We start from the raw sequence: 24,432 nt of genomic DNA, 5'->3' as shown, positions 1-24,432 counted from the left end.
TTAAATTTCATTGGACATTGAACTTTGTTGCTGCTCCAATTTCTCGTCCAATTTCAACTGAAATCAACTAAGTATCAATGTTGCAACTTGCAAGTCTTAAATATACAAGATTTTCATGTTTATTAAGTTTATTATAAATGGTTAAAAACCAGAATAATTCATTTCAGATGGCAACATTCAATTTTGAATTTCGAAAATTCATTTATTAATGTCATTGTAAATGCAAAATGTGAGGTTAGATTGCACGCGTCCTGGCGCGAAATTAATTGTTATATTAAAAAAAATTAATTTAAATTTAATTCCAATAGTAAATACTAGCTGAAATTTATTAAAACTTGCTAGTCAGTAAAATAACTAAAATAATTAAAATTTCAAATATTGCAGTGTACAATAAGAAACAGTCAATTAATATTAAATATAAAATAGACTAGACTGTATTGCGTACATGCAACATGGTTCTTATTATACGAAAAAGCTCCAATTAAAGAATATTTTTTAAATAAACTCAATCAAGTGCGCAAAAATTTTTAAAACTTTTTTTTTTCCCCAATAGACTCGCCTTTCATTTTTGACACAATACAAATGGCTAATATAACACAAAATACAATATTTTGTTTAAAGTTCAATGATGTTCAAAAATTTAATTGAATAAAAGAAAAAAATCAAAAATAGAAAAAACAGAAAAATGAAAAGTAGAAAATTAATGTCATGTTTATTTTTTTTTTTGTTGTTGTGATTTTGAGATTTATATTGGCAATCAATTACAAATACGGTTTATTTAATGAAATTTTCATTAATAATTTAAATTTAATTTTATATTCTGTGCAATTATTTTGAATAATTTTTCTATTTCATAACAAGCGGAAAGAGAAACAAAACGAAAAAAAATAAAAATAAAATTAAATTAAGAAAAATTTTTTGTATGCGGCCGACATATGCAATTTTTAAACTCTTCTCAGCTTTTAAAATTTATTTTGATTTAATTAAGTAAAATAATTAAATTTTAGATATGGTCGATTATAAATTTAAATTTTTTCTTTTTTTTTGCAAATATTTATAATATAAAAGCAAAAAAAAATACAAGAATTTTATTCATTTTAGTTTATTAAATGAATTTCAAGTGGCGCCTCTCCACAATTTCAAAACTAACGAAAATTAATATAAAAATTAAAAAAAAAAAATTAATTTCTGAAAATTAAGAAATTTCTAGTAAATTTGTTTTAAATTTTTTCTTGAATTAGAAAACATTTGAAAAACAATTTATATACTTGTGTGTGTATGTATGTATGTACATATGTATATTTAGTTTCGACATGCATTTTCTTATAAATTTCAAATTTGACAGCAAGAACATTATTGTGTTTATGTTAAAATATTTTTAAAAAGACCGGATGTAACAATAATGCAACTATAACATGATTTTTTTTTTTGGTTTTTTATTAACAAATAAATTAATTTTTAAAAGTTGAAGAGAAAATGTGTTGAACAAGAGATGACATATTTCTATATGCAACAATAGTTGTGTGATAAAAATGTTTGAATTTCTTTTTAGGCTAAAGTTTATTATACAATCAATAAAATATATTTACACTAAAATTCAAATGATGGGTTATGGTTCCTATGCTATCAACAGCCGATATCAAGAAAATATAAATGGCTAAGATACATACTCAGAAGCCCAGAGTATCTAATAGCAAGGCAAGTAATGGATTAGAACCCTCAGGGCAACAGAAGAGTTGGCAGGCCAAAAAATACATGGAAGGATATAGTAATTAACGAAATAATCAGTCAAAAAAAAACATAAGGGTAAATCAAGAAGATAGCCAAGAACAGAGAAAGGTGTAGAGGCATTGTGGAAGCCCTATGCTCCTATAATATTAAAATTCAAAAATAAAGTAATAATTCTTTAAAGTGTCTAGAGAATTCATTAAAATTTATGAAAATTACAATTCAATAAAAGATCAAGAAATTTTGGTATCACATTAAATTGTGTACTCCAGCTAAATAAACAGAATATACTATTAACAACTGTCATAGTTATCGAAGAAACCCTAGCAACAACTTGGATAACGAGTGTCATCTTATCATTAATGAGTATACACGAAAAAAAACTTATTAAAGTTCAAGTGACACTACAATAACGACTCTATTAATAAAATTTCTGCAAAATGCTCACAACTATTGAAAAATGTAATTTTTTTGCAAATGCAGCACCATATTTAAATTGCAGTTAATGGAAAATCACATTTATTTCAGAGCAACAAATTATCTTAATTAATAATATAATCTTCGAAATGTTTTGTCAAAATGTTTTGATCAAAATCAATTATAAAATATTTGGAAAATTAATTAAAGCAAATTTCAATTTTTGAATATAGAGGATTTTCGAATATTCAGACATGCAGTGAAAGTTCTAAATGAAAACATTAAAAGTCTTTTTGCATATAATTACAAATCTGCAGAAATTAAAAATTTTAGTTTTGCAGATTTGAAATTTGGTCGAGTAATTTTTCAATGTCCAAGTTTCTAAAATTTTCTAATATACTCTTTTTCTAATTTATAACATTCTTGCGGTAGTTATAAAAAACTTCAGAATTACCAGTTTTGCAGCTTAAATTTATCGAACATGCCTATATTACGATCTAAATTAAAACTGAGTTATCGAAAATCACATTATTTTTCAAATCCTTGCTAATTAATAATTTAGCAAATTGAAATAAATTATTTAACACTTTTTTGACTGATAAAAAATATTTGAATAAATTTAGAAATTTCAAAATTTGATTTCATATTTTTTTATCTTTTAACACTTTTCATAATGATCTTAAGAATTATTTTTCATTTTTAATAATTTCTTTAAAATATTTTTAAAACCAATTAATTAAATTAGAAATTTTTGACATCTGTCATAATTTTTTTTTTGGCTTTTTTTTTAAATTATTGAAGAAATTATGGAAAAAATATTTATAAATTTTAATAAATTGATTTCAAGAGTGAAAAACAAATAAATTTGTTAAAATGCGTTCATTAGTTTTGATTTTTGTACGCAATTCATATATGTAAGTGTTTATGTATGTACATAAGTAAATTATTAAAAATGAAAAATTGAGTTAAGTAAAAACGGACATGTGCCAATAATTTGTTGAATGAAAATCGATTGCGAGCATCTGTACTTGTACACACTTATATTTTTACAAATTAAAGATATTGTAGAATTGCATAAAATTGTAAAATAAATTTTTAAGGAAAGAATTAGATGTTCTAAAAATTTGAAATTTCCAAATTCATGAATCACAGATGACTGACAACTGGTAAAAATTCATTAAAATGCAAATAATTTTGCAATGAGAAATTTTTGCACTAACCTATCGTTGGAATATTTATTGCTGCAACATGAAAGGAAAAGAATAAGTTACTACAAAATTTTCAAATATCTACATCCCTAGATCTTCTTCATGAAATGTGAGCCAATTTTTTTGAAATGAATTAATGAAATATTTAATGAATTTTTAGCAAACTTACATTAATAAAGCGATAATGGTCCATGATAACTTTTTTTAAAGCTTTCAGTATTGACATTGCATAAAAAATAATTCGATTTTTTTTTTTTTTTGCAATTCACAATCCACAGAGACACGATAAAGCAATTGCATAAGAAATTATTGGAAACAGATATTTACCATTTTAGATTTATTCACCTCATCGATATCCTTAAGGGTTTGTGCATCACTTTCATCATCATCTTCTTCTAAAAATGATATTGATCTGCTTAATGAACTACCTCTTGATGTTGATGGTAATTTATTTGTTAATTGAAAACCTTTCATTAATATATTTTGTGCACTTTTTGATCTCCCTAAACGATATTCTCCAAATGGTTCCATACTACGTTGCTCTCTTTGTCGTTCAATTAAACTAATTGTATCTTCTGTTCCACATACACTATTACGTTTACCTATTTGTTTCCATTCTTCCGTAACATGATCAGTTTTTTTTAAGAAATTTGCAATTTCTTCACTCAAACGATTTGATAATGTACGAGAGTTTTGATGTGATGGTAATGCATGAAAACTTTGATGAAGTGGTTGTTTATTACATCCCATAACGAATTGTAAATTAGCATCAAATACAACTGGTGATTGTTCCAATTCATTAATACCTTCAAGATTACATGAATTCTCTTTTGAATATGTTTGAGGAAAAATACGTCTTGGCGTTATAGAACGTGAACAACGATCTGATGTTGTCAGGCTTATACTACGTGAAAATGGACGATTAGGGGAACGATTGTTATTTCGTGAATTTAATTTCGGTGGTGGTTTACCAAGTGGTGCAGAAAATGTATTACTTGATATTGAAGATAAATTACAACTTGTTGTTGAAAGAGGACTAGGTGAACGTACCATAGAAAGTGATAAAGATGTATCTGGAGATTGAAATGCAGTTGTTCCATGAATACTATGTCTATTATTGAGTGAGTTTGTTGATAATTTTGCCATATTATTAATCGCGGTAGCTCTAGCCAAAAGTTCTGTATTTAAAACAGGTGCAGGTGTATTTGGTATTTCGATTTGCGGCTGCTCTACTCGAATCTTTTTGGTTTTTGTTTTTTTGGCTGTTGGTTTTATAGGAATTGGTGTTTTTGTTAAAACATTTGTTGGTCTGTTATTCAAATAAGATGATTCAAATTTGGATTCAACTGACGCTAATATATCCGAAGACGATGGTAATTTAGCTAACGGGTTTAATCCCACTGCTGTGGGATTAACAGTTGGCAATATTGAAGACATTGCTGTTCCAAATGGCATTGTTTGTGGTTGAATAGTAACAGGAGTTGACGGTGGTTTAGTTGTATTTATAACCGATTGTGCTCTTACTCTTCGAACAATATCTGCTGCTGATGATGATCTAGATAGACAACCTTCTAATGGTCCTGGCGATTGAGATTGTGCTCTAATACTCGGTGACACACCAACAACAGATGAAGACCTTGAAGATCTGTTATTTAAATAATTTGATTCAAACTTCTCTTCAACAGCAGCTAGTATGTCTGAAGATGACGGTAACTTTCGTAATGTCCCGAATTCCGGAGGTACAGAGCTTCTAAGATCATTTTTATCTAAACTAATTGATCTTTCGAATCTAGCATTATAAGAACCTATTTCTGATGTTTTAAATAATGTTTTAGTAAAATCTGCATCCGATATTGGAGACAACTGTGAAGTGACTTCGTTTTTAAATGATTCTTTAGTCTCTTTCGTATCTGTGCTCTCTATCGCAGCTCCTTTAAATTCTTTCAAATCTTTTGTTTTCTTAGTCTCTTTCACGTCGTCCTTTGCATCGAACTCAGTTGTTTTTGATGTGATTTCCTTATCCGGATCAGCTTTAACTTTTTTTACTTTAATTATCTTTTTTTTAGGAACTGTTGTAATATTAGTCAATGTGTTGGGATCTTTAGAAACTTCCGCTTGTACATCAGAAGACGTAGATAATTTTGTAATTTTCAATTCACCATTTGGATCATTATCAGGTACAGCTAATTCTGTGGAAAGTTTTTTAACAATTTTCTTCTTTTTCACTTTACCGGATTCCTTTTTAACAATAGTTTCAGCTTCTTCATTTGATGTACTAGTAATATTTTTTATTTTAACTGTTTTCAATTCTGTAACGGGTTTTACTGTACCATTACAATTCTGATTAATTGCATCGTCCTCAACAACAGTCTCTAATGTGTTTTTCTGTTTCGTTTGTGGAAGATCATCATCATCCTCTATTGAATCTACAGAATTCATTTGGAGTAAAGCATGCAAATTTGAAGATGATGATTTTTTAGATAGTTTAAAACCACGACTTAAGCCAGTAGGATTGTTATTAGAAATATTGCAAATATCATTTAAACCATTAGTCATATATTTGTTATTAACGCAAGTTGAAGATTCAATAGTCGAATCAACAGCTGCTAGAATATCAGATGTTGGGGTTAACTTATATAATTGAAAGCCTTCAGTTATGGAAAGCTTTGAGGAACTTAATGTGTCATCAATTGTTGTATTTGTTGTAACAGTTTTTTGATTTTCGGTTACATAATTAATTTTTGAATCAACCATTGATAAAACATTTTTTGATGATGCTGATGATATAGATGGTGATAATGGATTTGATGATTTTTTTTTATTAGGACTTGTTATTTCAACAATATCTACAATAGGGGTTGGTGGTTCACTAACATTATTACTATTAATATTATTATTATTATTATCATTATCACAAGAAAGCGAGGAATTTTTTAATTTATTTGAAACTGCTGCTAAAATATCTGAAGTTGAGGGTAGTTTTGAAAGTTTAAAACCAGGTGTATCTGTTATTTGTATACTAGCTGTAATCTTTGATTTTTTCTTAACATGTACATGTGCTTCATTTTTTGGTATATTATTTTTTATTTGACTATTATTATTATTATTATTACTATCATTAGTAGTTACTAAAGTTGATGTGAATGATTGTGACGATGATGATGTTGGATTCGGTTGGACTTGTAATGAATTTTGTGTATCTATATGTTTTTGATTAATTTTTTCTGTTTTATTTGAGTTTATGTTATCATTAGTGTTAGCATTTGATTTTGTAATAGAATTTCTTGTATTGTTAGATGTATTTGTTGATAATGGTTGGTTTTGGGATTGTGTTGGTAATGGGGTTTCTGGTTGGGATATTAATGGAATTGTTTTAATGTATTCTGCGTCGGGTGATGTTACGCATTCTTCAATATTTTGAGTTTTCTTTGATGTTAAAGATGCTGATGATAGCGGTGGTTTAAGCTTTAAATTATTTATATTTTTCTTTTCAATTCTACTTGATTTATCAAGTTTTAATTTACTTTTTGGTGGTGATTTCTCTTTTTCTGTTGCCATTGTTGTAATATCACCGTTTGTTAAATGATTTGATTGAATTTTTCCTTTTGATGATTGTGCCAGTTTTGCTTGACTTTCATGATATCCATTTAAATCCTTATATTTTGTTATTTCAGCTGTTTCTTCTATTGTCGTTACAATTGAATGCTTTCTTCTAGGTATTTCCGATTTGTTATTGCCAACAGTACTATTACCGTTTTCATTATTTGTTTCAATATCATTTTTAATATCATCATTATCAATTTCATCGATTGATTTTTGATTTCCGAATCTATTAAAACTCATACGTTGACATGCTTTTATTTCAGCTTCATCGATCATTGGAGTTGTTGATCTTGATCTTAAGGAACGTGTTGGTGTTGTTGAACGTGATCTTATAAAACCTGTAAAATTTTGTATTGGTGCAAAACCGAATGGCAATTTATCTAAAGCACTTAATTTTTTTGCTGGTAATTTAGGTAAAGAATTTTTATTAGCAACAGGAGGAGGTTTTGATATTGGAGTTTGACCATTAGTAATTGGAGTAGTTGTTGTTCCTGTATTTGAAGGCACCGTATTAGTTGTTGTTTTTGTAGTTGGTGTTGCTTTAAGAGATGATACTGTTGATTTATTAATATCTGTTGAATTTGTTGTCATTTTGATATTTTTAATTGTTATATTTGATGTGGGTGAAGTTCCGTTTGGAGTAGCTGGTGCTCTACCAATTGGTGTTGATGGAGGATTTGGTGACATGATTTTCTTTAATATGATTTATTCTAAAATATGTTTCGTTTGCGAAATTCGTTTGCTTCTAATTTCATTTAAAATTAATATGTTAAAATAAAATAAAAAAAAAAAATTCTTTTTCCGATATTTCCGAGAATTACACTTTAACAAAAAAAAAAATTTCCTTTCCTTCTTGTTTATTCTGCTGTTCCAGTTGTTGTTCTTTCCAATTTTTTTTTTCTCTGTAGTTTTTGATATTGTTGTTCTTTCAATATTGCAACAAATTGTTACGGTACATTTCCTTTTAAATTAAATATGAGTTGATTTTCCTTAGTTTTTCTTTTCTCTCTTTAATTTTTGTTTTTCTCTTTTTTTTTTTTTTAGTTATGTCTCTTTTTTCCTCACTTTTCTGTTATTTTGTTTTGTTCCTTTTTTTTGTTCGAAATTTTTGAAAAACTGTTTTTCGAATGATTTATTAATAATTTTTTTTTTTTATTTTACATGTTTTTCTATTTTCTTTCTATAAAGTATTCTTGTGTGTGTGCGTATTTCTTAATTTCGAAACAATGCAATTCTTATATGTAAATGTAGATCATTATTATGTTTTTTTTTTCAATTTTTTTATTTTATGATCACATAAATAAGTTTGTTATTATTTTTCTTATCTTGTTGTGATTTTGGATGTAAGAGAGACACAATAAATATGTACATACATTCAAAAAAAAAAAAATCAAGAACTAAACACAAATATATAGAGAGAAAATTATGTGTGAGAAGTGAGCGTGTAAAAATATTTAAAAAAAATTATTGAAAAGGAACACTCTACACAAATTTAGAATACACTGTCACTGTCGAGTGCCGATTTAATGTTTCTTTTTTTTTCTTATTTTTGTTTTTGGTTTTGTTTTTAGTTTTTGTGTTTGTTTTATATATTCAAATATAATGACAATTTACGACGGAACAGTAAAATGCATAATGATAAAGTGGTACCAGTGTTACAAGAATTAACGATGAAATATAACAACAGCAAACAACAATAACAATTATAATAACAAGAAGGTTTTTTATTTTAATAAATTAAATAGTGTAAATAACAAGAACAACAAAAAAAATTTTTTTTTTTTTGTAATAAAAAAACAAAACGAGAGCAAAACAAATAAGACACAAAAAAAAAAAACTTTAACGGTAAAGGAAAACTAAATAGAATTAAAAAAAAAAACAGAAGACAGCGGTTCGCGAGGTCGATAATTTAGCGGATAAAAATAGATTTATTTTCGAATTTTTTTATTTTTATTTTTTTTTTTTGTAAATTTTTTTTTTTAATAAAAAAATTTTGTCGGATTTATTAATACTTTTTTTTTTTCTATATGTATTTGAAGATAAAAATTTTCTGCACTGATTCCAAATTGAATTTTTAATTGCATAAAAATATCACATTTCAATATTTGCTTTTATGAATTTAAAATTAATTTTTTTTTTACATTTTTTTTTAATTTTTAATTTTAAAAATTTTTATTTTTTTTCTCTTTTTTTTTTTTTTTTGTTGTAATTGAGCACAAGTTTTGTTTTATATTTAATTATTTAGAATTAGAGATTATTTTCCAGATGGCCGTATTGGTGTATTGAGTTTAATTTATTTTTGATATTTGATTTAAGAAGATTATGTAGAGAGATGCGATTAAAAAAATTCTAATTCTCAATTAATAATTTTCCAATAATTAAAAATTGTTTTGGATTTTTGTTTATTTTTTATTGTTTCTTTTTTCTCAGAAAAGCTTAACCGAAATTTCAATTAAAAAAAAAAATAATAAGAAGCAAAAATAACTAAAACCGTGGAAAAATAAAAAATTCTAAAAAATTGAAATATCAAACGGTTGAACGGCGATAATATCGCGCAACGCGTTTTTATATTTCCACCGCTTAACTGTAACTGAGGAAAATTTTGATTTTTTATGTGTGCTGTTTTTTTTTTTTTTTTTGAAAATTTTCTTTTTTTTTGAAACGAAAATATAAATTATTTTGATTTCATCTAATATTATATGAGAACAAGTGCGTTTTTCCTACATTTTGTTTCTTTTTTTTATATTCTTTTTCCTTTTCTACATTCTGACCGAAATATATTTGTTTATGTGTATATAAACGCATGGTATATACGAAATGTATGAACACGTACAAAATTAGTCTATAAATATACTAAAATAAATTTTTAATACAGGGGATAGTTTACTTTAAAATTTTTAACATACAATCAACGCAATTTGCAATCTCACAATAATCGAATCTCAAATATGGCAGAAATTTATTATTTGGATTTCAACAATCTCTTTAAAATTGTTAGTTTTATTGAAGTTCTAATGAGGTTTTATATAGCATAGGAAAACATTATGTTATCGAAAAGTGAGATTAGATTTCAAAACTTTACCATCAGTCTAATTTAACTGTGGTAATAACAGATGTTACTGTCATTTTTTAATCCTAATTATATGCAACAAGATCAAACTATTGAGGCTGATTCGGAGTATCGAATTATTAAGTGATAGGTAATATTTTATCGTAAAAATTTCAAAAACTTTATTGTAGACACGAATCATTTTTTATGAATTGGTTTGTGCTTACAATAACAATATCCAAATATACGATAATTATCATTATCCCTTAGTGATTCGATATTGAAAATAAGTTCCAATATCTGGTTTTCACCCTGTACTGAAGTTTTTTTTTAAACATTTTACATTTATAGTGTACATGATTTTTTTTTTAGAATTGTGTTAATACAATTTTTGTATATACATATATTGTATGTGTTCAGTTTTATTAAGTACACGAATAAGTTTTCCCTTAATTATGATATACGTTATGTATGTACACGTACGTAAATATTATTCTAGAATATACATATAAACAACGTTAATAAACAAAGTTGATGTCTGACCACATTTTTTTTTTTGAGTATTTTTATTCAATTTTAAATTTTGTCCGAAATTATTATAAGAATTTTTCTAAAGTTCTCATAAAAAATCTCAATTTTTTCGTTAAGATTTTGAATAAGTTCAGTGGGATGCATATATTTTATAGATAGACTCTTCTTCCAGACTGAGAAAATAATTAATATATGCAATTATTCTTAAGAATAGTGGTAATTGAATAGCACTAATTCTTACAATTTCTAAGTGCTTAAGGAAAAAGTCAGCAATTTTCATTAAAATAAAATTGAAATTTTCTGTATTTTTTTTATAAATTCACAGAAATCTGAGAATAATCTAAGACTTTCAATTTATTTTTAATTATTTACATATAAAAATCTTGAGTTAACAAATTTCCTTTTTATATCGTAAAATTAATTAATGTAAAAAAAAATAGCCATTTAATACTTTAAGCGTCTTCCTTAATGACATTTTGTTGAAAAAAATTCATTATTTTATGCAATGATTAAAAATTGAAAATTTTAAAAAGCAAATAATCTTTTTTTATCAATAATCTCTTTTCTATTTTTTTTTTTATGATTTTAATTAAAAAATTTTAAATTAATTAAAAAATTAGTTTCAGTAATTTATTCTCCCATAAGTGTATTCTTCCGTGTAATACAAATTTCATAATAATTTTTTTGAAAATCTCGTTGCTTTTTTTATCCCAATGTATTCCTTAAGATAAGTGAAGCAATTTGTTAATTATTTTTATAAATAATTTCCAAATTTCTATTGATTTTTATCATCAAGAATAAAAAAAAAAGAACTATAATTAAATATGAGGAATAATAATGAATTACAGTGTATACCACCTTCAAATTTTTTGCGAACTTCTTTGCGAACATCCATTTTGCAAACGTAATTGCAACGCTCGCACGAATGAAGCACTCACAAGCAATGACAACTGTCTTGCAAGACTGTTGCTTTGAAAAAATAATGCATTGCTTATAATTTGCATTTTGGATCATAATTTGGAACTTTTATTAGAGAAAATTTGTATTTGACAATTCTATTCTTTAAAACTTTTAAATAGTTTATACGTAGTTAGGCAAGATGCATCTTAAATAGTTTATACGTAGCTAGGCAGGAAGGTAGCTAGGCAGATTTAGTAGAAATATGACAGAAATATAGTTGAAAGTAAGGCAAACCAGATGCAATTACAAGAACCTTATTTCCTCTATGAAAATTTGGTTTCCGCATCTACAGAATGTAAACTATACAACTTTGATCATTATTATTGACATTACTAAAAAATTTTTGGTTTGTAACTTGGATCATGTTGTCTTGCTATTTTTATTTGCAAGTCATGGCTATTCAAATTTCATTTACCTTGAATGTTTGAAATTTTTGCATGCAATAATAAAACCTAATATGAAACACACTGTATTTATGCACTATACATATGTATACACATATAATGTAATATGTAGCATAAGATTTTTGATAAATGATGGAAATAATTTCATTTAAACGAATATTTGATTTGATGTTTGAGATCAACACTTGCATATAAATGCGTAACATTAATATATACAAAAAAAAATATATTGTAAGAACGCATACGAACCAAAAAAAAAAAACAAACTATATACACCATCCATTAATTAGTATAATATTTTCTTATAGAGTTATTAATATACAAAGTCTGTGGTACCTACTTTATATACATACAATATATGCATACATTAAGAATATGAAAAATTTATTGCATCAGGACTCATTAACCTATAAAATGATAATTTACAAATAAAGAAAAACAAAAAGCTAAAAAAAAAAAAAAAGAAAATTTAGAAAGATTTTCGAACAGACCTTTGGCGTAAGACAACGAAATTTGTACGGAAATCACGAGAAAAAAAAAGAATCTACTTTTATTTTTTTAATAATCAATTTTTCGAGTCGAAATAAGAGTGCCCAAAAAAAGTATTTTAGAATGATCTTAACGAAAGATCGCTTTTGTTAGTCAGTCTTGCGTGCAATTGAATTTGTTCTATATTTGTGAAGAAAGTGAAACAGATACAAGAATTAATTAAAAAATTATTATACAAGCTATTTGAAATAGGTATACCACATAAAAGAAATATTACGCAAATATTTCATTAAAGATGTCTCAACTGACTGTTAAAAATGACACTGCCAAATTCCATCACTTATTTTCTATAAAATAAAGTTCTATATTTTACTTACTACTTTATATTAAGTATCCGAAAGAAATTGCCGGCTGAATTTAATTTTAACTTTTTAACATAAGCTAGTGTGTGAATGCGTAAATATAACGGATCTTCAATTATGTTCCAATAAATATTAATTTATGGTATGACAATGACAATTATAAATTCTGCATTTTGCTTGCTAATTGATTCAGAATGAAATAATCGATCTTAATTCTATTTCAAAATAGATTTTGCCTAAAATTATGCAATTTTTTATTTCATCTTTATATGTAAATACGGCAATTATTAAAGTGACATTACTAATGCTCTAAAATATGGTACATAAATAGTTTTCATTTTACACCATGCGCGTGGTAATAAATCATTCTAGTGTGATACTGATTATTACTGTTCTACGATGTCAAATGTGTCTGCAATTTATGCGCAAATCAAATTACATTTTCTATTTTGTATATTTTGCGTTTTTTGTTTTTCATTTTTAAATTCTATTTTTTTTTACTTTAAACTTCTATCTTTTACATTTATTGTTTATTTTTACAAATGTTTGACAGAAATTGCAATGGTTTAATTACATTTGGAATGACATTTTTCTATTATTAAAAATTGTATTAAAATTTATTTTATTTTCTCAGTTTTTTGTTGAATATTTAACAGGTGTGTGTGTATAATTTTGTTTTATATTTGGTTTGTAATTTATTTTATTTTATTATAATGAAAGCAAGAAGGAAAAAAACTAAAAATAAAAATAAATTATCGTCTTGTATTATTTATTATCAGTTTGTTCAAAAATAAAATTTTTTATTATTTAATATTTAAGTGTCTTGATATTTCCTGACTATTCTATATCGTATTCATTGTATGATGATTAAAATTTATTTAAATATAATTAAATATTTTTTTTAAATAAAAATTTGATTTTTTCCAATTTGATAGGGAGAGCACGCATATTATTTTTTGATATTATTAAACGAGATTTGTTACTTTGGTAAGTATCAACTGAAATTAGTATAAAGTGAATGTACGAGTATGAATGGTCCTGATTAGATATTTAAAATTTTAGATACTAATTTATCCACAAATAATTTTTTACGATCTAATTAAGATCGTAAAAATTACGATCGTAATTTTTAGATCGTAAAAATTATTTGGTCAAAATTAATGCCTAACAACAATGCGTTTTGATATATAACCAAATCATAAAACCTATATGGACATATTGCATTCAACAAGGGGGCTGTGCCAAGCAAAAACTATCGAACAATTACAAAACACTTTCCAGTACGAGGTCCTTCTAAATATGGCAGGTGTACATCTCTGGTATACATATAAATTATAATACTATAAATACATTCATAATGATAAGTGATTAAATAAGTAACTATACCATGAAATATATGGCACATTTAGAGCAGCATGCAAACCCTCAAGTTCCTCTAAATAAAGAGGATAGGCTTATGACAGAAAGACTGAAACAAACAAGATTTCTCGATTTAACATAAAGTACTGACATTGAAATGTAGGCATAAAAACATGATAGGGCAAATGATTAGTTAGGTTCACTATAGTTTCAGTGAATCCGCGAACGTTTTAGATTGGGTTAAAGTCCCAAACTATTGACAGATGGGTCTTTATTCGAGTTCTTTTATCTTCATTTCTTCGTAATTTTTAACACCTGCATTCAAGAAAAAAAAATCTTATGATCAAATATATTAGAAATTAAAATTATTATTATTTTAAACAACATTAATAAAATATTTAAACATTGCGGCCGTCCAAGAGAAAAATATCTGTTCGATTCCCTTAAAAATCTACAATTCAAAATCTACCCTTATAAATGAATGTGTATTACAAGTATGAATACCATAAATATTATTGAAAATTGAGAAAATTTTATATTTCGAAATGATCATATTAAATATTTTGGCAAAAAATTGGTATGGCGTTTAAAATCCAAGGAAACAAGTAAGTCAATTATTTTTTTTGTTTTTGTTTTTATAAATTTTTTACAAAAATTGTAGAGCAACACAATTTTTATTTTATTAAATAATTTATTTTATTTGTTTTATTTATTTTAAAAATGAACACTTGTTTAATTAAAATTAACCATTAATTCAATAAAAAGAATGAAATTGTATGAACAACACTGTAGACATTTTGTAATAAATGACAACAAAAACCTAAAGGCGCTATTGAAAGAAGTTCTTAAATCAATTATGGGCGCATTTGTATAAAAAATTTTTATAAATGTTATTTTTCTCTTTTTGCCATGTTTTTTTTTATACCAAAAATTAATTCATAAAGTATTTAAGAAATACAATTGGTTCTATGGGACAATCATTTAAAATTAATTAAAATAATTCGGGAACAATCGTATATTTACACTCTATAATACATTTGAAATGATGATGATTTTGCGAAAATGACATACGTCAATTTGTTTGTTAATAATTAATACAAAATATTTTGAAATATTAGATTAATTAATAAATAACACTGAAACAGAGATGGCGTTTTATATTCATAATTATACTCGTTCGTAAATGTTTTCGACTTCGCTCATTTTCGGGCATTTAGGTTTCGACTTCAATATTTCACTTAAAACCGAATGAAAATTAAATTGATTATAAAAGTATGTAACATTCTTAAAATTAAATCACTCAAATTTATTAATAAAATGTACAAGATACAAATATATTAATCCTAGGCTACTACAGATATCAAAATTACATTTTAGAAAATGCTTGCCATTTCTGAAAGAGTGTTTTTGTATACAAAATTTATGAATAAAATTTTAAAAGAATTTCGTTTTTTTTTTATTTTTTTTTCTCTAATTCATTTTGGTGGTTTTCTACAAATTTTTATTAACTGGAACAATTCCAAAAGTAAATCGAAATATGAATAGAATCCACCCACAAGCCCAAAGAAAATTTTATAGATTTGACATATACAAACATAATATTGTGTACTTTAGCTATAAACATAAAAAGTGTAAAGCATGTGTGTGAACGTGTGTATATTAAAAAAATATAATTTAGTAGGGCAAATATGTTTCGATTATAGGACCCTATTTTTTTTCGTTTTTTTTTTCGGTTTTTTGAGATTTATTTTTTTCTTAAATTTTTCTATTCTTAAAAAGATTCGATGTAGCATGTTGTTGTACTTGTATTCAAATTAGATTTTGGTTTCCTGCTCATTTACTTTTGATTAATAAAAAATCACATTGATGAAGAACAAGAACAAGAAGAAAAATTCTTGTAAAAGAAGAAAATTTGAAACATAAACTATTTTTCGGGGGTTTTGCTTGTTTTTTTTTTTGTGTGTCTTTTTTTTAATAAATGAAAATTTACAAGGAAAGCAACACTTTTTTTTTACAATTTTTTTGTATTATCGTTCTTGTATATTTTATGTTTAACTACAGGAAGTTTTAAATTTTGATGCGAGAATAATGTTTTTTATAAAATATTAAAAATAAAGTTAATAAACAAAAGATATTGAAAAGGTTGTTAGCTTCAAATTAGTTAAGAACGAAAATAGTTTTTTGATTAATGAACAAATTTTAGTAGGCAATAAAATTAAGATGATTTAGATTTTGGAATTCCGGGATATAGAATTAATCAAATAAATATCCTTTTGCGTGTTTTTTTAGTATTTAAGTGTTGCCGTTATGAAATAGTAATAAACAGTTGTTTTCACAAACGAAGCATTCCTATAACTGCAAAATTATGGTAATAAGGTATTAAGATGAAATTCAGTCATTTCAAGCCATAGTCCGAACCGTGTTACAACTTATATAATTTCAATTTATTAATACTGTGTTACGGCATGGTTGGTTTCCAGAGTTAATACGCAAGAGATATAAGTCTTCGTTAACAAATGCCTGAAAATCATATGTAGAATATTTCAGCCAAAAATAATCATGAATCAAGAGTTGTGGGTGATGACGGATCAGAATCCAATAGAGATCCAAATAAGAATAAAATGCAAATGGATTGGCCACATTCTAAAACGCCCAATAACATCGGTTGCGCGTCGAGCTCTAGAATGTGGCCCCAAAGACGAAGAAATGTGGGAGAGCAAAAGGAGATTTTGAGGAAAAGGGTTCAAAAATTGAAGAGGCTATGTGTAGAAGCCGTATTTTCACTAGGAAAGGAAAAAACCTGCAATTTTCAAGTCAGTAATTTTTTTTTTATTTACGTACGTCAGTTTACATTTCATTTAATACATGCCCCAGTTGAGGTGAGTTTATCCATAGGGTATTATTGTGTACATCAAAGTATTTCACAGTTACGAGTTTTCAGCAATTTACTTAAAACTAATTTGGATATGCAGGTAAGTACATACATACATTTATAATTAAAATTTTTTTCAAAAAATTTAATGTGAAAACAAATGGAGTTGGGTTATTAGACCTATATAATATTGAGGCAGCTGCTAAAAATATTTTCTGTATAATTAATGTCTATAATCAGAAAAATATCTATTAAATTTTTATAATTCATTGCTTTTTTCATAAAACATCATGTCAAATTAAATATTAGAAATATTTTTCTTTGCTTTTTTTTGACTCAAGTGGTTAATGGCCTTTCCAAAATGTACATTCAACGTATTCAAATTTGTATATGTACGAGTAGATGATGAAATCAATCTTTGGTGTATTATAGTTTCATAATAATTAAGAACCATGTTGAATTGTTAAGAACAGTTTGTGATTGTGCAAAATCTGATAAAACGTGTATGTAAAATTAGAAATTTTAAAAAGCAAACATTGTTTTGTAACAAAGTACTTTTTTTAAATAAAATTATAATGGCGGCGAACAAAGTATGAAAAAATTAATAATTATTAATGCAAACAATTTGTTTTACAAATACACATAATTTGAATTGATGTTTTCCGACTACGTTCATTATGCAAACTTCTTTTATCTTTTCAACTTAACTCTTCTTCTTATGTCTTTTAAAGTTTTTTGTCAATTTGCGGAAAAAAAGCTTTTCTATGGACCTATTGAAGTTCTATATATTTAGTCTTAATTATCGTTAATAAAAAATATAATTATTTTATTCTTAAATATTAAAGCGTCGTTGACGCTTTTTTTATACTAAAAATCAGCAATAAATGTAATGAACCACCCAAAGCATTTCTGTACCTCTCATAATACCGGTTCTTTATTCAACCAAAGGGTTTGCTTGTGTCAATTCGGAATTTTCTTGTGCCGATTGGAATAGTTAAACTTTTTCATAAATAGTTTAAAATTCGATAAACAGAATGATATCCGGCGTTTGATTATTATAGACGTACTCGTATTTAAAAAAATTGCGATTTCGAAAAAAATTAAGCATTTTTAAATTTGCAAATTGTTATGATTAAGCAAATAGGTCAAATTTCTGTTTTTAGTTTTTTGTTTTTTTTTTTTGCAAATATAAACAGAATTTGTACAACAAAATTCACAAAATTTAATTTGTTTAATAAAATTCTGGTCGTTTAATGAATTTTCAGAAAATTTTTCATTTACAGCTTATTTTTATATACTTTTTAATTTTTTTAATATTTAAAATAAAATTTTCTATTATATAAATAAAGTATGTATTGTGTTTTTTTTATTTTTTGTTAAAATAACAATCAGAACATTTGAATTAAATAAAACATTCATCATTCCAAATAATTTTCTCTAACGTTTTTATGTTTTTTATTCAAAATAATATTTTACGCATTTTAATTTGATCTTATCAAATTCGAAATAAAATGAATAAATAAAAAAAAAATTATTTTTTTTTTTCTTGGAATATTCGGAACGCTTATAAATAAAACGGAACAAATCATAACAGGAATTTTTATATTTTTAATAATAATAGGAAAAAGAAAATAATCACATGCATAAAACAATGTTGAAATAAAATTGGCAAAGTTTTTTTTCCGAATAACACTTTTAACCCTTGTTGTTCTAAAATATTTTATTGGAGTGCTCGGAGAAAATTTCGATACTTAATGAAACTGTTCAATTACATACAATCAAATAAAAGTTATATTATTACAAAGACAAGTACATAAACAGAATAAAAAGTATAACAATTATATATGTATTCCAATTTAGAAAGGGGTAACCCTTTCGACCCGACTGATACACATGTGTACCAGTAAACTATTAAGCATGTCGAAAACCGGGTATGACTAGGTTATAGAAAAATATTAAGAAATAAAATGAAGTGTGTCTATTGGACGTATCTTGGCCTGAGGAGGATTAAAATTAAAAAAATCTAATTTCTAATTCAATTTCTGATCAAATCTACTGTTCGAATACTCGTGGCGCTTAAAACAAAAGAATTTTTTTTTTTTATTATTTATTTTATATTCTTATGTTTTCATTAAGAACTTTTGATTAGAAAATATTAAATTTCAAAATTTCTTAAAAAAAAAAAATTTTTTTTATTTTCTTGTTTATAAACAAAATAAATTTGGAAAAAAAATTTAAATTTTGCTATAATTTTCGAGATTTTTTTTTGCTCTTAAAAAAAAATTAGTCTAGTCAAAAATTATTTCTGATTAAAAAAAATTTTATTATTTTGTTATTTAATGGTCTAAATCGAAAAACAGTCATAAAATAATATTAAGGTTATGATTACGGTTATATGAAGTATTAGAATTTAAATTTTTATATAGAATATAATTTTTAAATAAACTACACATATCTTTTCGTTCAGCGAAAGATACTGTTATATGTCATAATTGCTTGTAATAGCCAGCTTGATGCTATTAGATTGTAATAGATAGAACAAAGAAGGGGCAACAGTGTATCGCGACCAGAAAATATAAAGATCTATTGTGCCGCCCAACTAGGTGTGGGACAAGCCGTACAACACCCCCTCGAGACACACCTCCTGATGAATTTGAGCAACTTTGAAGGCTCGACAGACCACAACTCCGCTGGAAATAGCACCCAATTTCCCAGTTTGATGCTATTATTTTCCAAAGCAATATTAAGAGTGAAAATTTTCTTTAAATGAATCTGGCTGATAAGATTTTCTAAGTTCTTTCTTATGAGATAAAACGCTTTTATTTCTTGGTCACGTAAAATTTATCGTGTAGTACAAGAATTTTTTTTTAAATTTATGCTCTTAACACTTTTGTTATAGCTTAAATTCTCTAATAAAAAGAAATAATTTTTAAATGAAATTAAATTTTGGAGAACAAAATTTTTTATTATAGATTTTTCATAGTCCATTTAAAGAAAATTTCGAATTTAAAAAAAAAATCCTAAGTTATAGTAACACTATATTAAAATTTTAATTATTAAATTAAAATCTAAAATTGTAATAAAAGCTATTTTTGATTATTTTCAATGCGTTTTCAAATTACTTTTTATTGACTCTAAGACAACTGCGTAGATCTATCAAATTAAAAATTAGAATTACTTAGTATAATTAAAATCAACTATAAAAAGTTATTTATGAAAAAAAATCACTTAATTTATTTAAAGTTTCTTTTAATATTTTGATTTGTTGCCTTGTTCCATAGTTTGGACCGATTGCTACTCTATGTGCCGTTTCACAATTTAGGGAATATTATAAGAGTCAAAAATTACAGAATTATTGATACCAAATCCGCCTGGCAGCAATTTTGGTAATTAAAAATTTGTTTACCTTTGTTATAAGGGCAATGCAATAATGTAAAATGTTTGGGATTAGATCTTCATACGCAGCTATTCGTCAATTTGTTTTTTTTTTTAATATTTTTTTGAGTGACACGCAAATTCGTAGCAACATTGTTGAGCGAGTTTTGAGTGAAATTTTTGGAGTGACTTATGCTTACATACTTAGAATTTTCAAGTGATTTTTAAAATAACATTTTGGTTTTCAAATTTCAGTAAAAAAAAAACACTCATTTTTGAGCAATTTTTTGAGTTTTTTTTAAGAATATTTTTGATGATCTAACACAATGTGTTAGATTTATTTATGACATTTTTAATTCAATTTCAATCAACAGGAAATAAACTCGACTTGAGTCTGAATCGATTTTAGTGTTGTGAGTGAAAGGGTCACAATAAGGCATTGCCAGTTTTACAAATAAAAGTTCATAAGTAACTTTTGTGTGTGTTATAGATGAACTTTATATTTGGTTTTTGAAATACAAAATTTATCCGTCATATTTATTACACGCAGATTGCGTTTATTTTTATTTTAATTACTTTTGGTTTTTTTTTTGAAAATATACTTATTATGCACTTCTGTTCTTCAATGAAAATTTATTTGGAAAATTTTGTTTCAAAAATTGAAAAAATATACAAATTAGAAATTACACGCCGCCACACACATTTTAAGTAAAAAATTATAAAATGATTTGTAAATAAGAAAAGAAAAAATTGGAAAAAAAAAATATATAGATCAATAAAAATTCGTAGTATATTAAATTTTTCATTTAATGTTAATTATGAAAATGACAGAAATGAAAAGAAATGAAAAATCTATGTTGAAAACCTCGATAAATTATGAATCATCAATAAATTTTACAAAAATGTTTTAAGGTCGCCATTTTTATTATAATAATTAATTTTTTCTTTGATTTCAAACTATAATTTGTGTGTTTAGCCTTTTGCAATGAATTTTTTAAATGTTTCCATCCAGTTGTTTCTTATATTTTGTTGTAACATTGTGCACATACTTTTGAACATCGAAATTGAATTTAAAATTGGAAATTTTGGAATAGTTCTGGTTGCATTTACAAGTATGATTGCGGAGAAAATCACTTTGTTCCCTGATGCTTTCGGAATTGTCATTTTGCGTGCACAATGCTATGCACAATACCGTATGTTCACCATAAATTAAAAGAATTTTAATGGACAAATTTTTAAAAATTAAAAAAAAAAGGTTGAGTGCGTATACTTTATGCAAATTTCATAATTATTTCAGTAGTCGAGAAATTATAATGTTTTGTTCAAATTTTATCCTTGGAACAAAATTTTTTCATGGCTCTTATTTAACATTTTATAAATCATAAGTTTTTTTTTAAATTAGAGCTACTAGAAGTAATGCATATTATTACATCTCCATCGGCATCCTAATTCTCACACTCACTGGTATTTTCAAATTAAAAATTAGATTAAGTGCCTGCATATTTTAACTCTATGTGCAATACAATCATATAAACAGTCATAGAATTCCTTAGAAATATTGCATTTTAGGAGAGAATTGATCTTCACAAAATTTTCATAAGTGAGTCTCTCCCTGAAGAGAGAATTATAGAACTAATAATTAAGAGTAAGGTTTTAAAATTAAGAATAAAGTTTTTGAACCAAAAAATTCAATCATTTAATTGGTTAATTATTTTTTTAGGCAGAATTCACAGTATTCCTGAATAATTAGCGTTGAAAAAATTAAAATGAAAGCAAATTTTTAATATTTTTAGAAATCTAATGATTGTTTTCGTTTTGTTTTCAAAATTTATGTAAATTGCAAAAATAAATTGAAATTTTTATTTTCAATTGAAAATTGTTAAATTTACATTAGATTCCAAATTTATAGTGAGACATTAAAATAGATTTTCAATTTTTATTGGGAAAAAACTTTTTAAAATTAGAAAATTGATGTTTAATTTTATTTTTTCATTTTTGCTAGCCTTTTTTCTCCAAAAATTTTAATTCTAATTTTAGATTACATAAAATGTAAGTAAAATTTACGTTGTTCTATTAAAGAATGTTTTCTTTTTTTTGGAGCGCTTTTAAATTTAGCATTAGAAAAAAAACATTTTTTTTTTATTTATTTTTGGTTTTAGATGAAAGCTGTCATCCATATTGAATAGTGTAATAAAAATAATGTAAAAACATTTTATCAAGGTTTCAGTTTTTATTCAATTAAATTGAAATTTCTATGTTTAATATAGAATTTTTTTTTTAGACATTCTCTGAAATTGTAAAATTTTCTTTAACTTCAATTTAATAGAAATTGGAATATTCTTGAAAAATTATTTTTGTTACATGTATGACAATTTTTACATATAAATTTTTATTTTTTAATTAAATATGAAATATTTACAAAAATTGAAATAATTTTTCAGTAATATTTCAGAAAACAGTTATGGTTTAGGTTAGAAAGTCTCATGTATTGAGCATTAACTGAAATTCCTCAAAATTTATTATGAATACACAATGAAACTCTACAATTCTAGATTGCAGTGTGATTTCAAATTCAAAATTGTTACCAATTTAAGAGCACACATTTAAGGAAAATACCTCTAATGGAAGCTGATGTTCGGATATAGAGTCGTTTACGAGCAAAAATGTGCTATTGTGCTTACTATTGGACCCCTCGACCTCAATTAGTTGTCGTCTTAGATGTTCTTTTACATCTAAGGCATAATTTATTGTATATGTTATGTAATTAACAATTATACACTCTACATACGAGAAGGTTTTGCTTATCACAGAAATAAATAAATTTCTCAGGTTTTCGACGGCAGGAAATCCCGTGAATTTTTATAGTTCTTGCCATTCTAATAATTGTAATGAATCACTGCTGAACCCAAAAAGCTTTTAATATCATCAGTGATCAGTAAATCTCTAAAATATTTTAATTTTAAAGTTATAAAATGTCTGAAGGGGACATTCAAACGGGTCCGATGTACTTCATTATCCAGATGTTCAAAATAAAATTTCCGAATTTCATTATTTCATATAAAAAAATATTTTTCTATATTTTTATATCATAAAAAAAACAAACAGAATCAATCGATCTTCGTAAAATATCTTCATTTATTATAAGGGAGCGAAAAAAAAAAATTAATTTGTCACTTTTCAATTTTGTGTAATAAAACTGAATTTATATTTTATAAAAATAGAATTTGAAATCAAATCCTATTATGTATGAATGCATTTTCATTATTTTTTTTTTTTTCATTTAATTTTCTGTATAGTTTATTAAAAATTATTGTTGAAAAAGAAAATTTTGTTGTCTTTTTTTAGAAACATTTCTTTGGCTGATCCACATAAAATGCATTTGAGCTCATGTTTATATATATTTTTAAATTATAAGTGTATATTATGTAAATATGTAAGATTGTATAGTATGTACGTAAACATATTATGTATATTCAAAATTTGTATAAAAAAAAATCATAAGCGTCACGAAAAAGAATTTTTTTAGGGTAGATATTGTTCGTATGAGATCATAGCAATGAAATTTATACATGAGGTGCAACATGGCTCATTTTGATTCCATTCTTAGTGAAATCAAACAATAAGTGCGAAACGCAACACTGTAAGAACAGAACATCATAAATATGCAATGTATTTTTACTAATAACTAAGATTTATCTTAGTTTTTAGTAAAATTAAATGTTTATGAACTAATTAAGTTGAGCAACATTTATTTATGAATACAAATATAGCGTAGCTCTCGGTATATATAGCGAGAAACTACTTTTATGAGAAGACCTTATATTTCTATGTATGAAATTTTTATTTTGGACCAGACAGAGAATAAAATTTTTTCTTTATCACCATAACCATTCCAATTTTCTTAGTCAATCCAGCAAAAAATCTAGGTACATATTTCAATATAGAAAGGTTTTCGAATTTAAATTTATAGTACAAAAAAATTTGGTTCGATATTCGGAAATTCTAAAGTGGTTAAATCAAAATTAGATTAAATTGACACAATAATTTTTTTGGAGAAACATTCAAAATTCTGCAT

General features: G+C 25.2%; 1 protein-coding gene across 6 annotated transcripts in view; it reads right to left on the bottom strand.

The window, feature by feature from the left end:
* Positions 1-24,432, bottom strand: part of LOC129608163 (unconventional myosin-XVIIIa) — a 229,151-nt gene that overhangs the window by 22,111 nt on the left and 182,608 nt on the right. Inside the window, exons 1-2 of one of the 6 annotated variants that reach the window (XM_055519498.1) lie at positions 6,878-8,922; positions 3,681-5,959 (exon numbers count right to left, since the gene is read on the bottom strand). The exons of 2 other annotated variants lie outside the window; for them this stretch is intronic. In XM_055519498.1, the coding sequence (XP_055375473.1) occupies positions 3,681-5,959; positions 6,878-7,643 (3,045 nt within the window). In that variant the 5' untranslated portion in view covers positions 7,644-8,922. Of the gene's footprint in view, positions 1-3,680; positions 8,929-24,432 lie in introns of those variants that run through there. 3 more of the 6 variants (XM_055519499.1, XM_055519495.1, XM_055519496.1) reach the window with 3 other exon arrangements.

The sequence above is a fragment of the Condylostylus longicornis genome, unplaced genomic scaffold (genome assembly GCF_029603195.1).
Source record: "Condylostylus longicornis isolate FDR11 unplaced genomic scaffold, ASM2960319v2 ptg000030l, whole genome shotgun sequence".
Classification (NCBI taxonomy): domain Eukaryota; kingdom Metazoa; phylum Arthropoda; class Insecta; order Diptera; family Dolichopodidae; genus Condylostylus; species Condylostylus longicornis.
The sequence above is the reverse complement of the archived record's forward strand: the minus strand, read 5'-3'. Positions and strand labels throughout refer to the sequence as shown.